This window comes from Psammomys obesus, unplaced genomic scaffold (assembly GCF_907164565.1).
Source record: "Psammomys obesus unplaced genomic scaffold, mPsaObe1.curated_primary_1811, whole genome shotgun sequence".
NCBI lineage: Eukaryota > Metazoa > Chordata > Mammalia > Rodentia > Muridae > Psammomys > Psammomys obesus.
The window spans coordinates 4,378,612-4,397,554 of record NW_026586816.1 but is presented as its reverse complement, the minus strand read 5'-3'; the positions used below and the strand labels follow the sequence as shown (position 1 = coordinate 4,397,554).

At 41.2% G+C, this 18,943-nt stretch overlaps 1 protein-coding gene across 1 annotated transcript; it reads left to right on the top strand.

The window, feature by feature from the left end:
* Positions 1-3,239: 3,239 nt before the first annotated feature.
* Naa20 (N-alpha-acetyltransferase 20, NatB catalytic subunit) lies at positions 3,240-18,370 on the top strand. The gene is made up of 6 exons (XM_055602572.1): positions 3,240-3,378; positions 8,551-8,575; positions 11,426-11,516; positions 12,304-12,439; positions 17,324-17,469; positions 17,845-18,370. Exons 1-6 carry the CDS (start codon positions 3,326-3,328, stop codon positions 17,928-17,930), a joined length of 537 nt encoding a protein of 178 aa, XP_055458547.1. The 5' UTR covers positions 3,240-3,325; the 3' UTR covers positions 17,931-18,370.
* Positions 18,371-18,943: the final 573 nt, after the last annotated feature.

Here is an 18,943-nt window from a genome sequence, read left to right as displayed (position 1 = left end):
TCTACAATATGTTAATGTGCACATAATCCGTTTTTATTAAAATAAGACAGGCTTTAAAACTTAAGTAGACCTCAGCTGTATTTTTAAAAACGCAGAGGACAAGCATGGAGGCTTTTCTGTTTGGAGCACAGTGAGAGAGAAGGGAGGTGGCTTCCCTCTGTTACAGGAAGCTCATAGGAGAGCTTAGAGATACATCAATGCCCCTGCAGCAAATTTGCTACCTTTCGTCTGTAGTTGAGGGTTTTTGCTCTCTTACAATCTACATTCACAGTTTCAATTCTTAAACACGCTAAGTACTTCCTGTCATTGGTTTTCCTTGATAAACACTTTTATGGCATTGAAAAGGTGGCAGCGACCGTTTTAAACACCAGTGTCCTCTGAACAACCCCTCGAGGGGATTCTATGACCCCACACCTTCCATGGGTCCAAAGATGGAGGCATAAAGAGAAATGACTTAGTCTGTAATTGAATACCTCATAGCGTGACATGACAGTAGCTTCCCTCTAATATGTAATCAACTTTTCTTTCAGTTGTTCAACTGCCATTCACTGGGCGTGTGCTGGGCCCCTTCAGACATTAACTGATTGAAGGTGCTCAGCAACAAGATGTGGTAACAGCTTGAGCTCTTCTCTGTGTTACTGTGGCCGGCCACGTGTTACTATTGCTGTATAGCTAGTGGGTATTGCTTATTTGTGACTCAGAATCTCTCCCCCCTCTCTCTTTCCAGTCTCACTAAGTGCTCAGATGCCCTCCACCTTCCAGGAGCTGTATTTCATGCCCATCTCTCATGGGTTGCAAATTAGTAGCTCACAGTGTCTTGTACTTGCATGGATCAAGTTCTGCTTCTGGGCTAAACTCAACGTCGTTTCTTTTTAAATTAAACTAAATTTTTATTATACTTAAAGTATTTATAAACCTGATGATTATAGTGTTTATAAATCAGAACCAGAAGAAAATTATGAATACTATCTAAATTTCACAACCAACTAAATTCAAATCATCATTAGATCACGTCAGAAAGAAGTGACAAAATATTTCGGAATGACTAGTTAGAACAAAATGAAATACTGGACACCCTAAGTAGTAAGCTCTTCTGGTTTTCATTTTTATTATCTTCCACTTATTTTTACAAATCTGTGAGATGTAGAAAATTGATACTGATGAAAATGATTCTTGACCCATAAGAATATGAATGTACCATGTCCTGTCCAGTGGCGATTGGTCACTGCCCTGTAACACTGACCAGTTTTACCCCATCTTCATATGCATTTCAGCAGTTTTGAGTACACTTACCATTTATTTACTTCTTTCTTATTGTTTGATACAGGGTCTTGCTATTCAGCCCAGGCTGGCCTGGAAGTCAAAATTCTCCATCTCTCTCAGTCCTGGGATCACCTTTCAACATGACTGGGTATTTACTTATATTTTTCTTTGTATAATGATATATCTATTTATGAAAAAGTACTTTTGCTTACATTCATTGGATTAAAATATTTATATTCTTGAAATTTTTATACACATATGCAATGAAATATGAGCATATATATCTCCATCTCCTTCCTTCAAATTCATTTTCTCCCATATCTCCCTCCCAATTTTGTGTTTGTTTTAACCACATGCATTTTAAATACTTCCTGGCTACTGGTTAGTTCAGACTCTCTCTGACTTTGTCCATTTTTCCATTTGTATAAGCATTATAACCTCAACTTTCCTCAAATGTATATTTAATCGTTCATTTCATGGCATATTTTGCCAAAGGAATTGTTTCAATAATTCCTTGTGTAAATGAATGGAGAACAGAAGCTGAAGTCATGGTGTCAAAGTCCATCTTTCTACCGTAGCTGTATAAGACTTCGGAGACTTCTAGGCTTGCCCCACCCGCTTGTCCATTTACCTGTTGTGTTATTTACTCCATCAGGTTTAGAAACGAAGCTTGGAGCCGAGCTATCAGGGCTGCCTGCTCTTTCAATTGTTTGTTTTCTTCCCTGTCACGCCTGGCCCAGAAGCTCGGCCAAGGAGTCCCCAAGACACCTCTGGAGCAACTGGGCCCCAAAGGAGTTAGAGATGAGTCCCCTGGAATTTAAGCATCTTAATTGAATTGGTTTGAGCTCTGCAGCATGTTCTCTTAGGTTCTCCAAGACCACCCCAGTGGCTGTTTAGTAGAGAGATGAGGAGAATGCAGCTTCCCAATCTGACGGTATACAGTCTTCTCAGTCACTGGGTCGATGCTGTCTGTTACAGTAGCCGCCACCCATGCAGCTATCCGATGCCTAAAATGCAGCGGGCCAGACCAAAGGATGTGATTCCTAACATTTAATTTTAACTATTTTAAAATTAGACATGAAAATAATGTTTGGTTATTTGGAAGCACGTCTGGATTATTTTGATGACTTGTTTATCTTTTTTATTTTGTATTTGTTTATTTATTTAAGACAGGATCATACTATACACCCTTGGTAGACCTGGAACTCAATGTAACTCACCTGGAAAAGACCAAGGCTTTTCAGGCTCACTAGAAATCTGCTTGTCTCTGTTTACTTAGTGCTGGGATTAAAGGCATGAGGCACCATTCCTGGCTTGATCTGCTCTTTAATCACATGTTAATAAAATCAGTATTGAAAAGAAATAATTCTAATCATTTTTCTCTCAGATTAAAATATACTGCAAACACACACAACCAGATTTTAAAGTCTTATTATCAAAATAAGTTATTCCAGCGGGGCACACTGGCACACACTGTAATCCCAGCACTTAGGGAGGCAGAGGCAGGCAGATCTCTGTGAGTTCAGGCCAGCTTGGTCTACAAAGTGAGTCCAGGACAACCAAGGCCACACAGAGAAACCCTGCTCAAAAAACATAAAAACAAACAAAACAAAACAAAAAGATAAAAAAAGATAGACTAGTCCTTTTTTTGTTATTTTTTGGCATAGACAAAACGTTGGAATGATATTTTAGGTAGACTGGGTATGCACTATTTTAACCTTTAAAAAAATTTAATGTGTTTTTTTGTTTGTTTTAGGGAGCACTTCCTGGCTCACCCTGTGAAACAACTTTATGATTTTGAAGCACGCGTTTATGATTTGGCTTCGTGAACCCGGCTTCTTCCTCCTGGCTACTTTGCCTACTTTCTGGGAGGGGTCTGCAGGAGCACGGAGGTGATTGCTGATTCCTGCCGCCAGAGAGAGCTGTGACGCTACCTTGTTGCCCGGCAACCTCTGGTCCGGAAGTAGTTCTTTGTCCCGCCCCGTGGCGGCCGCGCGCGGTTACTTCCGGTAGTGCGGGCTCTGGGTCGCGCCGAGCGGGCTTGGAGCCTGGGAGCGGCGCGATGACCACGCTCCGGGCCTTCACCTGCGACGACCTCTTCCGCTTCAACAACATGTGAGTGAGGCGCGGCCAGCCTCTCCCTTCGCCGCGCGGGCCGGGGTCAGCCTCGCGGGGCCGAGGGCCGGGTGGGCGCTGCGCGGGCGCGCTGGCCGGTCACCTTGGCCGAGGCGCGGCGCTCGGGGTGCGCCGGGGAGACGCAGAGCTGGGCTGGACGCGGGGCGCCCGCTCCCTGACGCCGGCTCACCGAGGAGGGTGGGCCGCGAGCGGGCGCGTTAAATTGTATCCCAGTGAAGTAACCTTGCGATGCTCCGGGCCTCCCAGCGGTCTGTGCTTGGTAGTTACTGTAGCTGAGCGCCCCGAAGTAGGCTGCCTTTTTTGATGTTGGTGGTTTGTTTTTTGTTAAAGACAGGGTGTCACTTTGTATTTCAGCCTTCCGGGAACTATGTAGACCAGGATGGCCTAAAACTCACAGATCGGTCTTCCTCTATTTCTAGTGCGGGGATTAAAGGCGTGCCACCACCACACCCAGCTAGACTACTTTTTTTTTTTTTTTTTTTTTTTTGTAGGAGGTCCACTGTACCCCGGAACCCCCGGTTTGGTGTAGTTTCTTTTCAGTCCAAGTCTAAAAGACCTGCGATTTGTAGTTATCTCCCACTCATTTTTTTTTTTTTTAAGTTTGGAAATTTATGACCATTTAAAAGGTTAAGCATTGCACCATGAACTCTGTAGCCACATCACCGCGATTATTTGCTTGACATACGTTTAATCACACTTATTTTACATAGGACAGGGCAGTGAGGACGACGACTAGGTGGTTCAGGGAAAAACTGGCCCGAGATAACTTCGGACATTTCAAAGAGGAGATGAAGGAAATACAGCGAGGAGGAAGTTAAGGGGAAGGGTGCAGGTGAGAAACAGGTGAAGCCAGTTTCAGTTACCACGTTGATAGGTTAAGATGGAGCCTGTGTGATTTCTATTAGGCCCAGCTTATGCTGAATCCTCATCACATTTAACACCTATGGCTCATGTAATATTAAGCTGTTTAATCTCCACAGATTCTGTCATGTACTCATGTCCTCAGTTTATGGGTGAAGGCATTGCATGCACCCAGAGCCCTGATGTGGGAGCAGGTGGAGACTGGCCCTGGTGGTTAAAAAATTGGTCCTGTGGAGCTGGAGAGAGATGGGTCAGTAGTTAAGAGCAGCACTGGCTGCTCTTCCAGGGGACCGGTTCATGCACATGGAGGCTAACAGCTGACTGTATGCAGTACCATTCCCAGAGGATCTCATGTCCATTTCTGGCTTCAGTGGGCACCAGGCACACATGTGGTGCATAGACATACATTAATCACCCACACCCATTAAAGAAATGAAAAAGTTGATCCTGGCACTCAGACTGAGGCTCGTGGATCACGGCAATCACTCTAGATTGCTTCTAGAGTACACCAGAGTCCAGTGATGTGCGACCCCTTATCACAGTGCTGTAGTGCCAGTAACCCAAGCATATAACCAAGTACTGTACTTACCAGTAGAGTGCTCAGATAATACGATGTACATGTTTTATAGACACTTCCAATACTGTTGTTTAGGGAGTGGTGATCGGGAGGTCTGTAAAGATGTCAGACACATGGTGTTTACAAATGCTTCAGCCTGAATTCTGAGCCAGTGAGGACAAGGTGATTGATTAGAGGCAGTAAAAAGGCAGCTAAGCCATGGAGGAGGCGTTGGCAATGGCCTAGAGTGATGGGAGCTGCTGTAGAGATGATACAGTGCCTGAAGCTTTAGGAATAGACAGGTAAGTTTCAAATGAAACTTGAGGAAGAAATAATGGTTTAATATGGGAATGGATAAAGTAGAAGGAAAATACACACACGCACTTATTAAACATTCGGTCTCCGTCACCTGGCTTAGTTGTGCCTCTCTTGTTAATGCCAATAAAGGAGCCCACTTTCTCATTTTGTTAGTGGGCCATGTTAGGAAAGAGTGAGTCACCAGGCTAGGTGGTGGTATAGGGATCGAAAGAAGCAACCAGTGCTGGAGACAGCTGTGAACAGAATAGAAATAAGTTGGTGTCTATGGAATTTATATCTCAGAGAACAGGTAGGTGTGATATATAGAGATGATAAGAGGTAAATATACATATAGCTGTACAAGAAGCAGGGGACAGAAACTGAAGTGAGAAAGGGGTACAGCTTTGGGTAGGGCACTCGGGAAGATGACCCTGAAGAAGATGTAGGGGACATAAGATGAATCGTGGGAACCTGGGGTGGAGACTTCAGGTCAGTGTTTGCCTATCTGGATAGGACGTAGTAGCCTATGCTGTGAGAGTCTAAGTGCCAAAGCTAAGGAGATGAGCCTGAGCTCCCAGGCCTGGGTCTGGGAGACTTCTCTGACAAGTGCATTGAGAAGCCCAGTGGCTGTAAAGATTGGACTTTGAGTATCAACCTTCTGAAGATAGTGACAGGTGGCCAGGAAGCTTGGTGACATCAGTGATGGAATGAGTGTTTTCAAAACAAACAACCCTACAATATTCCCTCAGAATGCCAAGTGCTACAGTAAATTAAACCGATAGATCAGACCGAGGTGGGAGGAAAAGAGATGGGATTCCAGAAGCTAACTAACCTGAGGACTCCAGTCAGGAGTGGGGAACTATCAGGAGATGGTGATGGCTAAGTGTGTGCTGCATTTACACACTCCTTTTGGGAGAGAAAGAACTGGAAGGTATAAATACAGGAGAGAAAGAATTGTAAGAGAATTGTCCTCTGTGGTGAGAAGAGGGGCCCTGCCAGCCTTATACTGACAGAAGAGCAAGCAGCATCTGGGTGCAGAGGCTTTTGGGTGGGCAAGGTCAGCTGAAGGCCTTGGGTAAAGTGTTCTTATTGCATCTTCGTGTGTGTAAGGAGGTGGAGGAACGGTGGCCTGTTGGAGAGGTGAGCTGAACCAAAGATGTAAAGTAGTTGAGCAGTGGAGGGTGAGGACTCTGCAGGGCAGGACCACAGCACAGAGGCCTCAGGATTGATTTGTGACTGAGGTCAAAGCTGTTCTCACAGTGCCAACAGGGTGCTTTTGCCTACAAACAGGTGTGCAGTCTCTCAATAATAAGCATTCGACACTGAAAAACTACAACGCCACTGTCAGTAGGTTTTTGCTTATATTACTATATTGCTTGGTAAAATTATTCATGTCAACATGTAATTACTTATTTTTAAGTGAATAAGTTAAAATGGAAAATATTTATATAGCTGTGTATCTTAAGGTTTCTATTGCTGTCATGAAACATTGGTCAGAATATTCTGGGTCAGAGTCCACTGAGGCAACCCAAGGCAGGAACCTGTAGGCAGGAAGTGAAATGTGGAACTCATGGAGAAGTGCTGTTGCTGGCTTCTTTCCCTTGGCTTGCACAGTTTGCTTTCTTACACACCCAAGGACTACCTGCCCAGGGGTACACCACCCACAGTGGCTCACATCAACCATTGAGTGATCCAGAAAAATGCCTCATGTTTTCTATAGGGAGGCTTTTCCTCAATTGACATTACCTCTTCCCAGTTGCCTAGGTTTGCAGTGACAAAAACCAGCCGGTACACAATATAAATAAATGTTTGTCTTCAATGTAAGGTGGGGTTTTGCATGGATTAAACACAAAGCTCCCACATTAGTGTTGCATTAAGGAAAGATATTAAAAACACTTCCTCTTGGTGACATTTAAGCAAGAGCAAATCCAGAGTTCAGTTTTCTGTTCATGCTCCCTGTGCCCTCTGTCCTGATTGTTGCATGAGCTTTCATCTCTGCCTGCCTGAAGGCTGTCTTTTGAATCTGCCTCTGTGTTCTGTTTCTGTCCCTCACAAAGAGCTCCACTCAGTCTTTATTGAACAGCACAGAAAGCATCACATGGTTATAAAAAGGGATACTTTACAGAAATCTGTAACAGTTTTACAAGGGATTCAGTCTCTGGGTCCAGCTAATCCCAACTGATCAAACAGCATCACATACATCATTACTTATCAAGCAATATCCAAACACTGTGTTTATGAAAGATATTCATTTTAGAAGATTGCTTTCAACCTCTGTATTTGCTGTTTTCTGCAAGTGACACACATGCATTGTTCTGGGTCATGGAGCATGGGAGAGTATATAACTTAGGGTTACAGTTAGGTATCAGGTTCTAAAAATTGATTACATGGGAAATCCAAGGCAAGTAAGGTTGACTGCTACATTGCTCTCTTAAAGGCAGGTTAAACAGGCTGAGAACACAGTAGGTTAACAGACTTAAGTGATTTCAGGGTATATTAGCAACTCTAGCTGTGAGGTCCAGCAAAAGTTCAGGTCTCAGGATATAAGAGGTATTTCCATAATAGTACATCGCCACAGGTTTTGAAACCTAAAGGGTTGAGAACTACTGGATTAGAGCAATGTTGTATGGCTGCCTGACATCCTTCAGAGTCTCAAAGATTGACAAGAGAGGGAAATGGCTAAAAATGGCTGGTTTGAGCCTGTCAAAACACTGAGTAGGGAAGTGAAGGGTGAGATGATTGGAGATGGTTTTCAAGAATGCTGAATTTGGGGTTGTATGATGGGACATGTTGGGTAGTTCCCCGCCGTACCAAGGTTTAACAGGATGGTAGCACAATGGAGGTACAGTGAAATTCAGGTAAAAGTACATGGGGTCCATAATTATGGATTTGTAGGAAGAGAAAAAGTGGAGGTGGGGAGGACTCACATCCACTTTGAGAAGGAGAAATTGTAATGGAAGGCCAGGGATACCCAGGGATGGTGCAGTGGGAAGCAGGTGAGTTGGACTGGCTATGTGTATGAGACACAGTCTGCAAAGGTGCAAGAGTTGGATGGAGTTGGCTATAATTCAGCTTGTAAAGATGCAGTTAAATGAAAAAGTACAGGTCCCTTTATTGGTGTACATGTGACCACTGGGTCATTTAAACCATCTTCTTTAGTCCTCAGGTTGGTTTTGGAGTTATAGAAGAAATATTTTTTTTCTGTTTGGTTGTTTTTTTGAGAGCTGTTTTTCTTTGTAGCACTGGCTGTCCTGGAACTTGCTTTGTAGACCAGGCAGGCTGGCCTTCCTCAGCCACTGGAGTGCTGGGATTAAAGGTGTGCATGCACTACCATGCCCAGCCCACATTTTGTTTTGATTGACATAATCTTTTGTTTTCAAAAGCTTAATAAATTGGGTTCCAGAATTCTTACTCTTGCCATTTCTTGTTTCTTTCAGTAACTTGGATCCACTTACAGAAACTGTATCCTTTTTTCAGAAAAAAAAAAAAAAAAGAAAGAAAAAAGAGTAAAACTGAGAATTATGAAGAAAAAGAAAATTGGAGAAACAAGAAAAAGCAGATGAGTACTGAAAAAAGTGTAAATAAACCACGTAGGTTTTGAACAGCACAAATAACACTGAAAGCAATCACAAAGCTGAGAGAATGTGGTCTGAAGCTTGCCCACATGTCTGTGATCTGAAGTAGCAGCTGCAGCGCTGCTGCTCACCTTGCCCACCCACAGTAAGCCTGGCTGCACACAGACCACAGCAACAAACAGCACAGTGGTTCAGGGCCCATCTCCCTCTGCTGTGAATCACATCTAGGGGACGGTAGCCCAGAGTAAATGCTCATGTCGTCTCCAGTAGCCCTGTGCACGAGAGCCCAGGTCCTTTTGGTCTGGATGGCTTCCAGAACACATCTTCATATCTGTTTCTGGCTGTGCAGCCAACAGAGGGGAGGGGATGGTTTCGGGAAATACTCTAAGCCCTTCTCTGTCACTGTGCAGGACCTGCCTCCTGACTTGTCACTGAAGTAAGTAAAGGATTTTAGTAATAGCAGAGTCTATCATCTCCATAGAAAATGAGCAAAAATGTGTTAAGTTAGGGTATTCCTGATTATGCTGCAGTAACAGCAGACCAGGGGCTTAAGACACAAAGAGGATTTCTAGACCAAATTCTACTGACTAGTGCTGGCAGGTCGAGGTGTTAGCTTGTAGTTTCAAGAGGGCAGAGGCTATATGAATAGGGCTGTCTCACCAGTCAGAAGACATGCAAACTAAAACTATCTGAGAACCCTGCTTCATTCGTCAGATCATCCAGTACAGCTTAGTGCTGCTGCTGGTGAAGGACATCTGGCACAATCTTTCGGAAAGCATTTTAGGCATGTATTTGGTAATGCCATTTCCTGAACGCTGAAAATAAGACTCAGCAGGTGGTTTCCTCCAGGGTTTGGCAAATATAAGAGGCATGGACCAAACCTGGCTCACCACTCATTTCTTAATTTTTTTTTTTAATAACTGGGATACAGCCATGTTAGTTGATCTGCATAATGTCTGTGGAGTTTAGATAGACACAGCAGATTGTTAGTCCCTAACACCTCATATCCATTAACAAAATTTTGTCCATTAACAAAAACATGGCATCACAAAAATTATTTCAAGAGAATTACAAAAATTTGGAATGTCATTCACCAATAAGGAAATGGTAAATAAATTAAGCTATTTTCATCAAGACAATAAAGGTTCTAAAGGATTTTTAGAAATTAGAAATGACTCAGATGACTCCTGGGAAAGAGATAAAGTGTTTAAATTGTGTCATGAAGCAAGGGAATGCTGTACAGCAAGAAAAACTAACAAGTATCAAGAGGCCACATCAAAAACAGTGGAGTAGAGAAAGGAAAAAGCTCTCGAAGTGCTGATTTGTAGATCTAGGGTTTTGAAGAATTTTGTATCACAGAAATTTTCACTGTATTGTAAGGGAAAATAGATTGCAAATCACCCTATACTTTGAATGTGTAAACCTTAGTGTTTATGCAGGGAGAGGGGATTTCGAGGGGTGGTCTCTGGGTTCCTCCATTAGGCAGGAGAGAGATGGTTGTAGTGTCAGTTGATGGATTCCAGGGAAGGCCAGCTGGCCTGGCTTGTTGAGTTCTGGAAGTTTTTCAGAGGCGAGTTTGAAGACTAACACAAGTGAGGTTTTCTTGGGAACTTTTAGCAGAAAGTGTGTATTTACTATTACTGTTTAGTAATAGTGTCTTGTGTAATTGCACCAGAAAGCTTACAGTAAAGTGAAACAAACATGGCAGTAAGGATACTCCAGGGTTAAAGAGTAATCATTTACTCTTTCTTTCTGAGAAACAGGTCTCGTCTTGTGTCCGGCTTGAACTACAGTTGGTTCTGTTTTCTGCTGGAGTGCTGTTACAGGCACATGCCAAGCCAGGCAGGCATTTCCTCTGAACCTAGATGATTCCTGAACACATGGAATAGTTGTGTAGCTGCAGTCAAAGTAGAAACTAGCCATTGACTTTCCAGTGCACGTCAGGAAATATGAATGTACAGGGCAGCAATGTGCCAAGCCGTTAACCGAGTAAATCTGAGAATCTGAATTTCCAGCTGCAGAGTAACAGACTATAAACAAGAAGTCATCTCAGATAATAAATGGCACACATAGCCCTAGGTACAATCTGATCAGAATGAAGGCAGACTAGAGCGTTGCTTTCTACTAGATGATACCATACCCGTTCTACGTCTGAGGAGAGATGCCTAGGCAATTGATTTAAAATTGATGTAAATATTCCATGTAATGGTATGATTATAAGAAATTACAGTGTATTCAGCTGAGGGTAAAGTGACAGTGCTTTTCTTTTGCATGTCTGTGTGAAGAGTGCTAGAGGTTAGAGGCTGGTGTCACTTGTCTTCCTTAATCCCTCCCCACTTTATTGACATCTTCCCCCAAGTGCTGGGATTACACACAGGCCTCGGTGCCCATCCAGCTTTCATGTGGGTGATAGGTATCTGAGCTTCAGTCTTCAGCTGGCAGCACCTTATCCACCAAGCCACCTCTCCAGCCTGAAAGCAATTTTTGTGTTGTCACTGGATATAGCCTTGGCTGTCGTGGAACTCATGTAAGCCAGGCTAACCTGAAACTCAGATCAGGATGCCTCCCTCTACCTCTGAAGTGCTGGGATTAAAGGCATGCACCACCATGCCTGGCTATTTGATAGTGTATTTTTAAGTGAACCCCATACCCCATCCCTTGAACACACACACCAACATATCCTGTAACAAGGAACCTTTTGCTGCTTATTACTTCTCATATTCCTTAACAGGTCTAGTATGGGATACCTTTCTACTTACAGTACCTTGCCCACTGGCCAGAGTATTTCATCGTTGCGGAGGCACCCGGTGGAGAACTAATGGGTTATAGTAAGTACAGTACCACTAGTACTTTTTTGGGTGAGTAAAGACTTTAATGCAGGCTTCAGTCTGCTTTACTCTATAGAATTTGATGTACACCATGATAGAATATTTTCAGGATAGAAATTTTCAGATCACTTCATCTCTATGTGTCTAGCCTTGTGCTAGGCCAAGAGATATAGCAATGAATATAACAGACATGAATGCAGTCTTTTTGTATCTTTAATTTCATTTATTAGATTTCTGTATGGTTTGCTCAGTATTTAAAGCAGTGATTAAAGTATATGTATTTAACAATTGTAAACAAAAACCTGAGCTGTGAATTGCTGCAATTAAATATACACTGTAAATGTAATTTCAGTTGTAGCTATTTGAAAAAAAATCCTAAGTCTATTTCAAATGTAGCTTATTCGAACAAAAAATATCTTTGTTTTTGGTTTTTATTTTATTATTTTTTTTTTTTTTTGAGACAGGGTTTCTCTGTGTAGCCTTGGCTGACCTAGACTCACTTTACTTTGTAGTCCAGGCTGACCTTGGAACTCACAGTGATCCACCTGCCTCTGTTTCCCTGAGTGCTGGGATTAAAGGTGTGCGCTCCCATGCCTGGCTCATTTTTAAATTTAAGTCTGACTTTAGAAGTAGGTATAGAGTATCATTTGTGAGTAGAGTTTCAAATTGAAGCACTAATTTTTGGTACATTTTTATTTTAAAAGAAACTGATAGCAAAGTATTTATGCATTTATGTACAAATTGCTGTTTGAATTACTGATGCAAATTTTTTTTTTGTTGTTGGCAGTTATGGGAAAAGCAGAAGGCTCAGTAGCTAGGGAGGAGTGGCACGGACACGTCACAGCTCTGTCTGTCGCCCCTGAATTCCGCCGTCTTGGCTTGGCTGCTAAACTTATGGAGTTACTAGAGGAAATTTCAGAAAGGTGAGAGCCCATTTTTCAAATACACCAAGTGGCTTATGAACCCTGCTTTTTCTTTTGTTATTGAGTATCTGAAAGGTTTTCTTTTTTGTGAAAGTGAAGAACTGTCAGGCATTAGACTTAAAGAAATTTCATTTTCAGCTTGTAGTAGTTCCTACAATTCTGCCAAATTCATAGTATTACCATTGCTGCCCCTTTCGCCATCGAGGAAAATAAATGTAGTGTGTGTGACTGGCCATAAATACTTGAGTAGCTAACTGGTTGGAATCAAAGACCGACCTTTCAAGAAAGGTCCCTGGTGTTCTTGGCACTATGGCAGATATTTCTAGGTCCAAAGTAGTTAAGTTTGTTTCTGTTCTAACAGTTTCCATGTTTAGACATGTTTTATAGAGTGTTCTAAGTCCTTTATTTTTATCTGTGGCCATGTACTAATGAAGGGGGGAGTACTCTTTGAGCACTGAGTGACTTAAAACCTGAAAGCATCAACACAACCCATTTCCATTGGTTTCCATGTAAGTACTAGTTTAATCACAGCAAAGGTCAGAAGCCCACTTCATAAAAATTCTGTCATCAAAAGGGAATGTGTAGTAATAATAGTGGATATGTAGAGTTTGGATGTTTTCCCTGGAGATATAAAATAGCCTGTGGTCAGGGCCAAGCATGGTTGTTGTGCATGCCTTTAATCCCATCCCCAGGGAGGCAGAGAGATCTCTTGAGTCTGAGACCAGCCTAGTCTACATAGTGAATGCCAGCTCAACCATGGCTTCATAGGAGATCGTGTCTTTAAAAACAAAATTAAATATCCTGTGGCCCCTCTGAGATTGAGGCAGTTAGGTAACTGCCGATAATATGGCTTTTGAAGAGACTTGTTATGTCATCACTCACTGTAAGATTGAGAAAAAGCAACATAGTGGTGTAAGAGAAGGCTTCTTCCCCCATTCTCTAGAAGGGACAGCAGATTCCTGTGTTTGGTATTTGTCAAATTGCTGTTTCTTTCCTCTGCCTAAAAAAATGTATGAAAGGGGACAGTTGCAGATCTAAAAAAAAACTTATTTCTGGCTTTTGTTTGTTTTGTGTGTGTGTTTAATTTTTTTTTTTTTTTTGAGACTGGGTTTTTTATGTAGTTCTGGCTGTCCTAGAACTCACTATGTAAACCAAACTCCTAGCGATCTGTCTGCCTTGCCTCCAGAGTGCCACGATTAAAGGTGTGCATCATCATGCCCAGCAAAGAAATAGTTTTTACATGAAAAAAAAAAAAGTCTGTGGTTTTTAAAGTTCTCTCTGAAGCCTGGCAGAGGTAGTGCACACCTCTGATCTTAGCAACTGGGAGGCAGAAGCAAGCAAATCTCTGAGTTAAAGACCAGCCTGGTCTACAGAGAGTTTCAGGACAGCCAGGGCTACGCACACAAACCTGGTCTTAAAAATAAAAACCAAACAACAACCAAAAAACCCATAAAGTTCTCCCTGGACTAATTATAAGAAGGAAGAAAATTTTGGGCAAGATAGGATGTATATTTATTAATGACATTGTGTGAAAGACAGGCAAAGGGGAAATTGCTCTAACCTTGAACATAATGTATTCTGTTTGGGTAATTATTAACTTCTCTTCCCTTCCAGTTTGAGGCTTCATTGTTTCCTGTGAGTGTGAACATGCATATATATTATATTCATGTCTTTTTTAGATGCACATTAAAATAAATATAATTGATATAGGAATAAACAGTAATAAAAATTAAGTAGCTATGAGTGAATAATGACTACATTGAAAAGACAGATGGAGCTCAGTAGTCAAGTACAAGTCCCTGAGTTGTATCCTTAGCAGTGTCAAAGGAAAAAACAAATGCATATTCTGTTTAATAGGAACTATATAAGGTTATACAGATTGAAAATATCAAATTATCTTGAAATTATAGCCAAAGATAAGTTGATTTTTTTCATACTAATATTTACATTGTAGTTGAATAGTCACTACCACCAGTAATAGGCCACTGTATACAGATAAACAACTTTTTGGGAAGATGGCTTGATGCAAGCTGAGGACCTGTGTTCAGATCCCAGAACTCATGTAAAAAGCTGGACATGAGCCAGGCAATGGTGGCTCATGCCTTCAATCCAAGCAAGGTATCCAGAAGGAAGTTCAAAGCCAGCCTGGTCTATATAGAGTGACAGCCAGCTACACAGAGAAACTCTGTCTTGAACATCCCTCACCCCCACAAAAAAAAAAAAAAAAAAAGTTGGACATGGTAACATGCCTCTTGGCTCAGTTGTTCTTAAAGCAAGATGGGAGATAGAGACAATCCCTGAAGCCAGGCAGCTGGATCTACATACAGAGAACAAGCAAGGCAGGAAGATAAAGATCCACAGTTGTTCTCTGACCTCTACATGTGTACCCTGGTGTGCTTATATTCTATATAAATATGCATGTTCAGCGAGGATTTTTAATGTGACAATGTTATACACCCTGGAAACTGGACAAATGGTTAATGAGATCTGAATGTCTTTGTAAAAACTGTCAGGTGGCAATCAACGCAAGGTACAGAACATACAAGTCAGCAAACCTTCTCCAAAGCAGCTGCAGCTGCGTACCATCTGCCGCACAGGTTTCTTCTGTTTTCTAAGCAATCTGTCAGTTTAAAAGTCATTCTTAGACTTAGCTAGACTTTTTCTACAAAAGCTGTATCAGACTTTCAGGCCAGGTGTGGTGGCTCACAACTATGATCCTAGCACTCAGGAGGATTGTTCTGAAACTAAGTCTGGGCTATCCCCAGTAATAAGTACGGTCAGTTTTACATAAGCAAAACCAGTCTTTAGGCTGAGATTTCCTTGATAAGGAAGGAAAATCTGAGGAAATGTCACCAGAGTGCACAAGTTACAAAAAAACTGTTGGTAAATAGCTTAAGTGAGTTAAAAGAATGATATACTAGGAGCCAGGGTGTTTGAAGAACAACTGTTATTCATTAGGTGCGGTTTATTTCGTAGCAGTCTGGAGGATAGAAGTTAGGAGAGCATCCTGAAGAAGAGTCTCTACGAAACCGTGTAGAATGTTTAATGGTAATTTGCATCCAAGGACAAGGATGTGCAGTCAGCCCCTCTTCCTAATTTACTGGAAATTAGACAGCAAAGCCAAGTAAGAAAAAATGGAAGAGGATTGAGGGGCAATGAAATTGCTGTCACAGATAGAAAACAAGTACTTAGGATGAAATAAAAACAATGGATTTCAATATTCAAAACAGTAAAACCTAAAAAGGTATTGAAATTGGCATCAGAAGCATTATTGCTTGAGAAAAGTCTAAGCAAAACCTTGCAAGAGCATTCTTAACATTTATAAAACTTTATGGGGAGACATTAAAGTGACCGACCTAGATAGAAACAGAAACTAGCTAAAACTACATTGGCTGAGCATAGAGCCAATGTAATTATACCCAGAGTCTTAATGGAGGGTTAATATAGAACACAAAAGAAACAGCAACACTAGGCTGGTGCTGGAGCAGCTGTGACAGTAGAGAACTAGAACATGAGAAATGTGTCTAAGAGTAGATGCATCTTGGCATACTTGAGGCTGTATTAGAGATCAGTAAAGATGGTGGGAAAAGTGGATGAGCAAAATGTTTCCCTGATTACTACTTTACTACATATAAATTCCAGCTTTATTAAAAACATGGATGTGAGCCGGATGCAGTGGAGCATGCCTATAACCCCAGCACTCAGGGAAGCAGAGGCAGGCAGATCTCTGAATTCAAGGCCAGCCTTGTCTACAGAGTGAGTTCCATAACAGCCAAGGCTATGCAAAGAAACCCTGTCCCAAAAAAAGCACGGATGAGGAAAAGTTACTTTGAGTACAATATGGAAAGTGTCTCCATGATGTCAGTGTAGGCAATTTCTGAAGCACACTGGCAACAGTTATCATACAGGGAAGTCTCATTGCTCTATGTTTACTAAGTGGAGCGACTTTGCTCACCTAAATATAAGGAACACAATGGATGCTTGTAGAAAAACACAAGATAGCCACTGGGAAAAAACCTGAAAGGTCAGTAAGTGCTGTACCATTTAGAGAAATCTTCATGGTCAGTTGACATAATCATCTCATTAGTAATTAGAAATACAAATTAATGTTGTATCAAGATACATCATCTCATATACTAGGAGTATCCTTGAAATAAACAGGTTAGAAGTTAATCAAGCTGATGTGCATGACAGCAATGATATATCTATCCTTCGTTAGATACTGTATCATGGGATGCTCAACAAAAGTATCCATAGTAACATCCTTTGTAATAGATCTGGAAATATTTCTAGAGGACTATGGGCAAGTTGTATATTCATACAATGAATGGCTAAACAAAATGAAGATAACAGCCACAGCAACTCAGGAGGGATCATTACTGAGATCACTCACAAAACTGTGATTATGTTTATCTCACAAAAACAAAATGAAACCTTAACAGTAGCTGGCAAACAAGGAGAAAATAGCCTGGACACAAAATAAGAATTTGGAGACCTTCAAAAGGAGGACATATTACCGACCAAAGGAAGTCTGGCTCTCACCAGGATCCTAAAACAGCTATACTTGGGTCATTTTTCTGTACTAAAACAAAACAAAACAAACCTAAAAAGTAAAAATTGTTATAAAATATGTCAGCTGCGAGGTTGTTACTACCATGCCCGAGTAGTCAAGAACTCAGATAACAAATATTAATTATGCCCTTTTGTAGCTCAGGCCAGCCTTGAACCCACAATTCTCCTGAGTCAGTCCAAAGCACTAGGACTATGGACATGAGCCAGTCTGTCTGACACTAGTATTTTTAAAGATGTATACCAGTGATTGCCTAGAGTTCTTACAGTTTTAACATTTCCTTTTTCTTCTCTTCTCTTTTCTTTTTTTTAAAGAAAAGGTGGATTTTTTGTTGATCTCTTCGTCAGAGTATCCAATCATGTTGCAGTCAACATGTATAAGCAGTTGGGTTACAGTGTCTACAGGACAGTCATAGAGTACTACTCAGCCAGCAATGGGGAGCCTGATGAGGATGCCTACGGTAAGCTTCCTGCTTTCAAGAGAAAGTCAAAATAGTTATTTCCCCTGCCAGGCCTAATAAATTTAATACATTCAAAAGAATCACATATGAGCTTAATAGTAGTTAACTTAGATTAACCAACCAGTGGTTAATTTCTATAAATTATCTTTTCATGATACAGATGTGTTCTTTTACGAAAAGAACATTACGTTAGTTGACTCCTAGGGTGGGATTTGGTTAGCACTTGGCATACTTACGGTGGGAATCTTCTAAGTATATTACACTTAAATAGGATTGCAGAGAGGGCACAAACCTGATGGGAACTCAACCCATACACCCAATTTGATTTTAAGACATTTAATATTGGTTGCTTACATTAATCTTTGCTCCCAACAGATATGAGGAAAGCGCTCTCCAGGGACACTGAGAAGAAATCCATCATACCATTACCTCATCCTGTGAGGCCCGAGGACATTGAATAACCATAGGCAGTGGTTCTTAGGCAGGTGTTCCAGATAGTTTGTGGACATAATATTTTCATAGGATGATCTTGGAGCTCTATTAGGAGGAAAGTAATCATTTAGGTCTTAAAGACTTCATGAAAATACAGGCTATAAACTTCAGATCTCATCGTTCAATGAGCAATAGCATACATGTTCAAACTGTTTGCCATAGTAAAATTCAATCAAGGCAGCTACGTCAGAAGGACGCGTTCCACTATCATGGTTGGCAGTGTGCAGTACATGCCAAGGAAAGACCCCCTCCATCTTCCTCCTAAATCCTGTGCCTGAGAACCACTGCTGCACATATATAAATATATATACATATTTTATTTTGTATTGAACTATTAATTGAAGCTTTAAAAGCATATATGAAATGTATAAATCTGAGATGTATAGTAAAAGACATTGTTGACTATGAATGTTTTCTGAAAGTCTGTTGTCTTTTAATCAGAATTATAGAGGGCTGTTGTTTAGGATGAGGTACCTCTCTGTTTTGACTTTTATATAAAACATTTTAAAATGCACATCTGAAATCATCTCTGACTGGCATACACAGGCTTCCTTCTTAAGGTGTGAAATCCTCCTTAAGGTGTGAAATCCTCCCATGTTTCCTACTACTGGTCCCATACATTCTCTAACAACACTCAATCCTGCCTTTGAAGGGGAAACAGACTCTTAACTCCAAATTAAATCACGGACTTGTACTGAAAAAGATATTCAGGCAGTAAAGAAGTAATCAAAAAAAGCCCACATAAAATGACCATTAAAATGTGTGTTGGGGTTCAGTTTTGTCTTTGAGAGTAAGCTCTTGCTATGTTGCCTAGGCTAGCCTTGAACTCTGCCTCTAGTAATCCTCCATTCTGCCCACAAGTGGTAGGTTGGGATTACAAACGTGTATACCATAGCACCTGAGTATAAACTTTTTACTTTAGAAAGGTCTTATTTGGGGATATTAAGGTTGGACAGAATGAATTCTTTGTTTCTTCTAGGAA

What these genes read in the sequence shown, in the direction of transcription:
- Naa20 (XM_055602572.1), top strand. Translation starts at nt 3,326, where the DNA reads ATGACCACGCTCCGGGCCTTCACCTGCGACGACCTCTTCCGCTTCAAC. An exon ending in CTCTTCCGCTTCAACAACAT is followed by an intron (nt 3,379 to 8,550) that starts GTGAGTGAGGCG and finishes TGTTTCTTTCAG; the next exon opens with TAACTTGGATCCACTTACAG. An exon ending in TGGAGAACTAATGGGTTATA is followed by an intron (nt 11,517 to 12,303) that starts GTAAGTACAGTA and finishes TGTTGTTGGCAG; the next exon opens with TTATGGGAAAAGCAGAAGGC.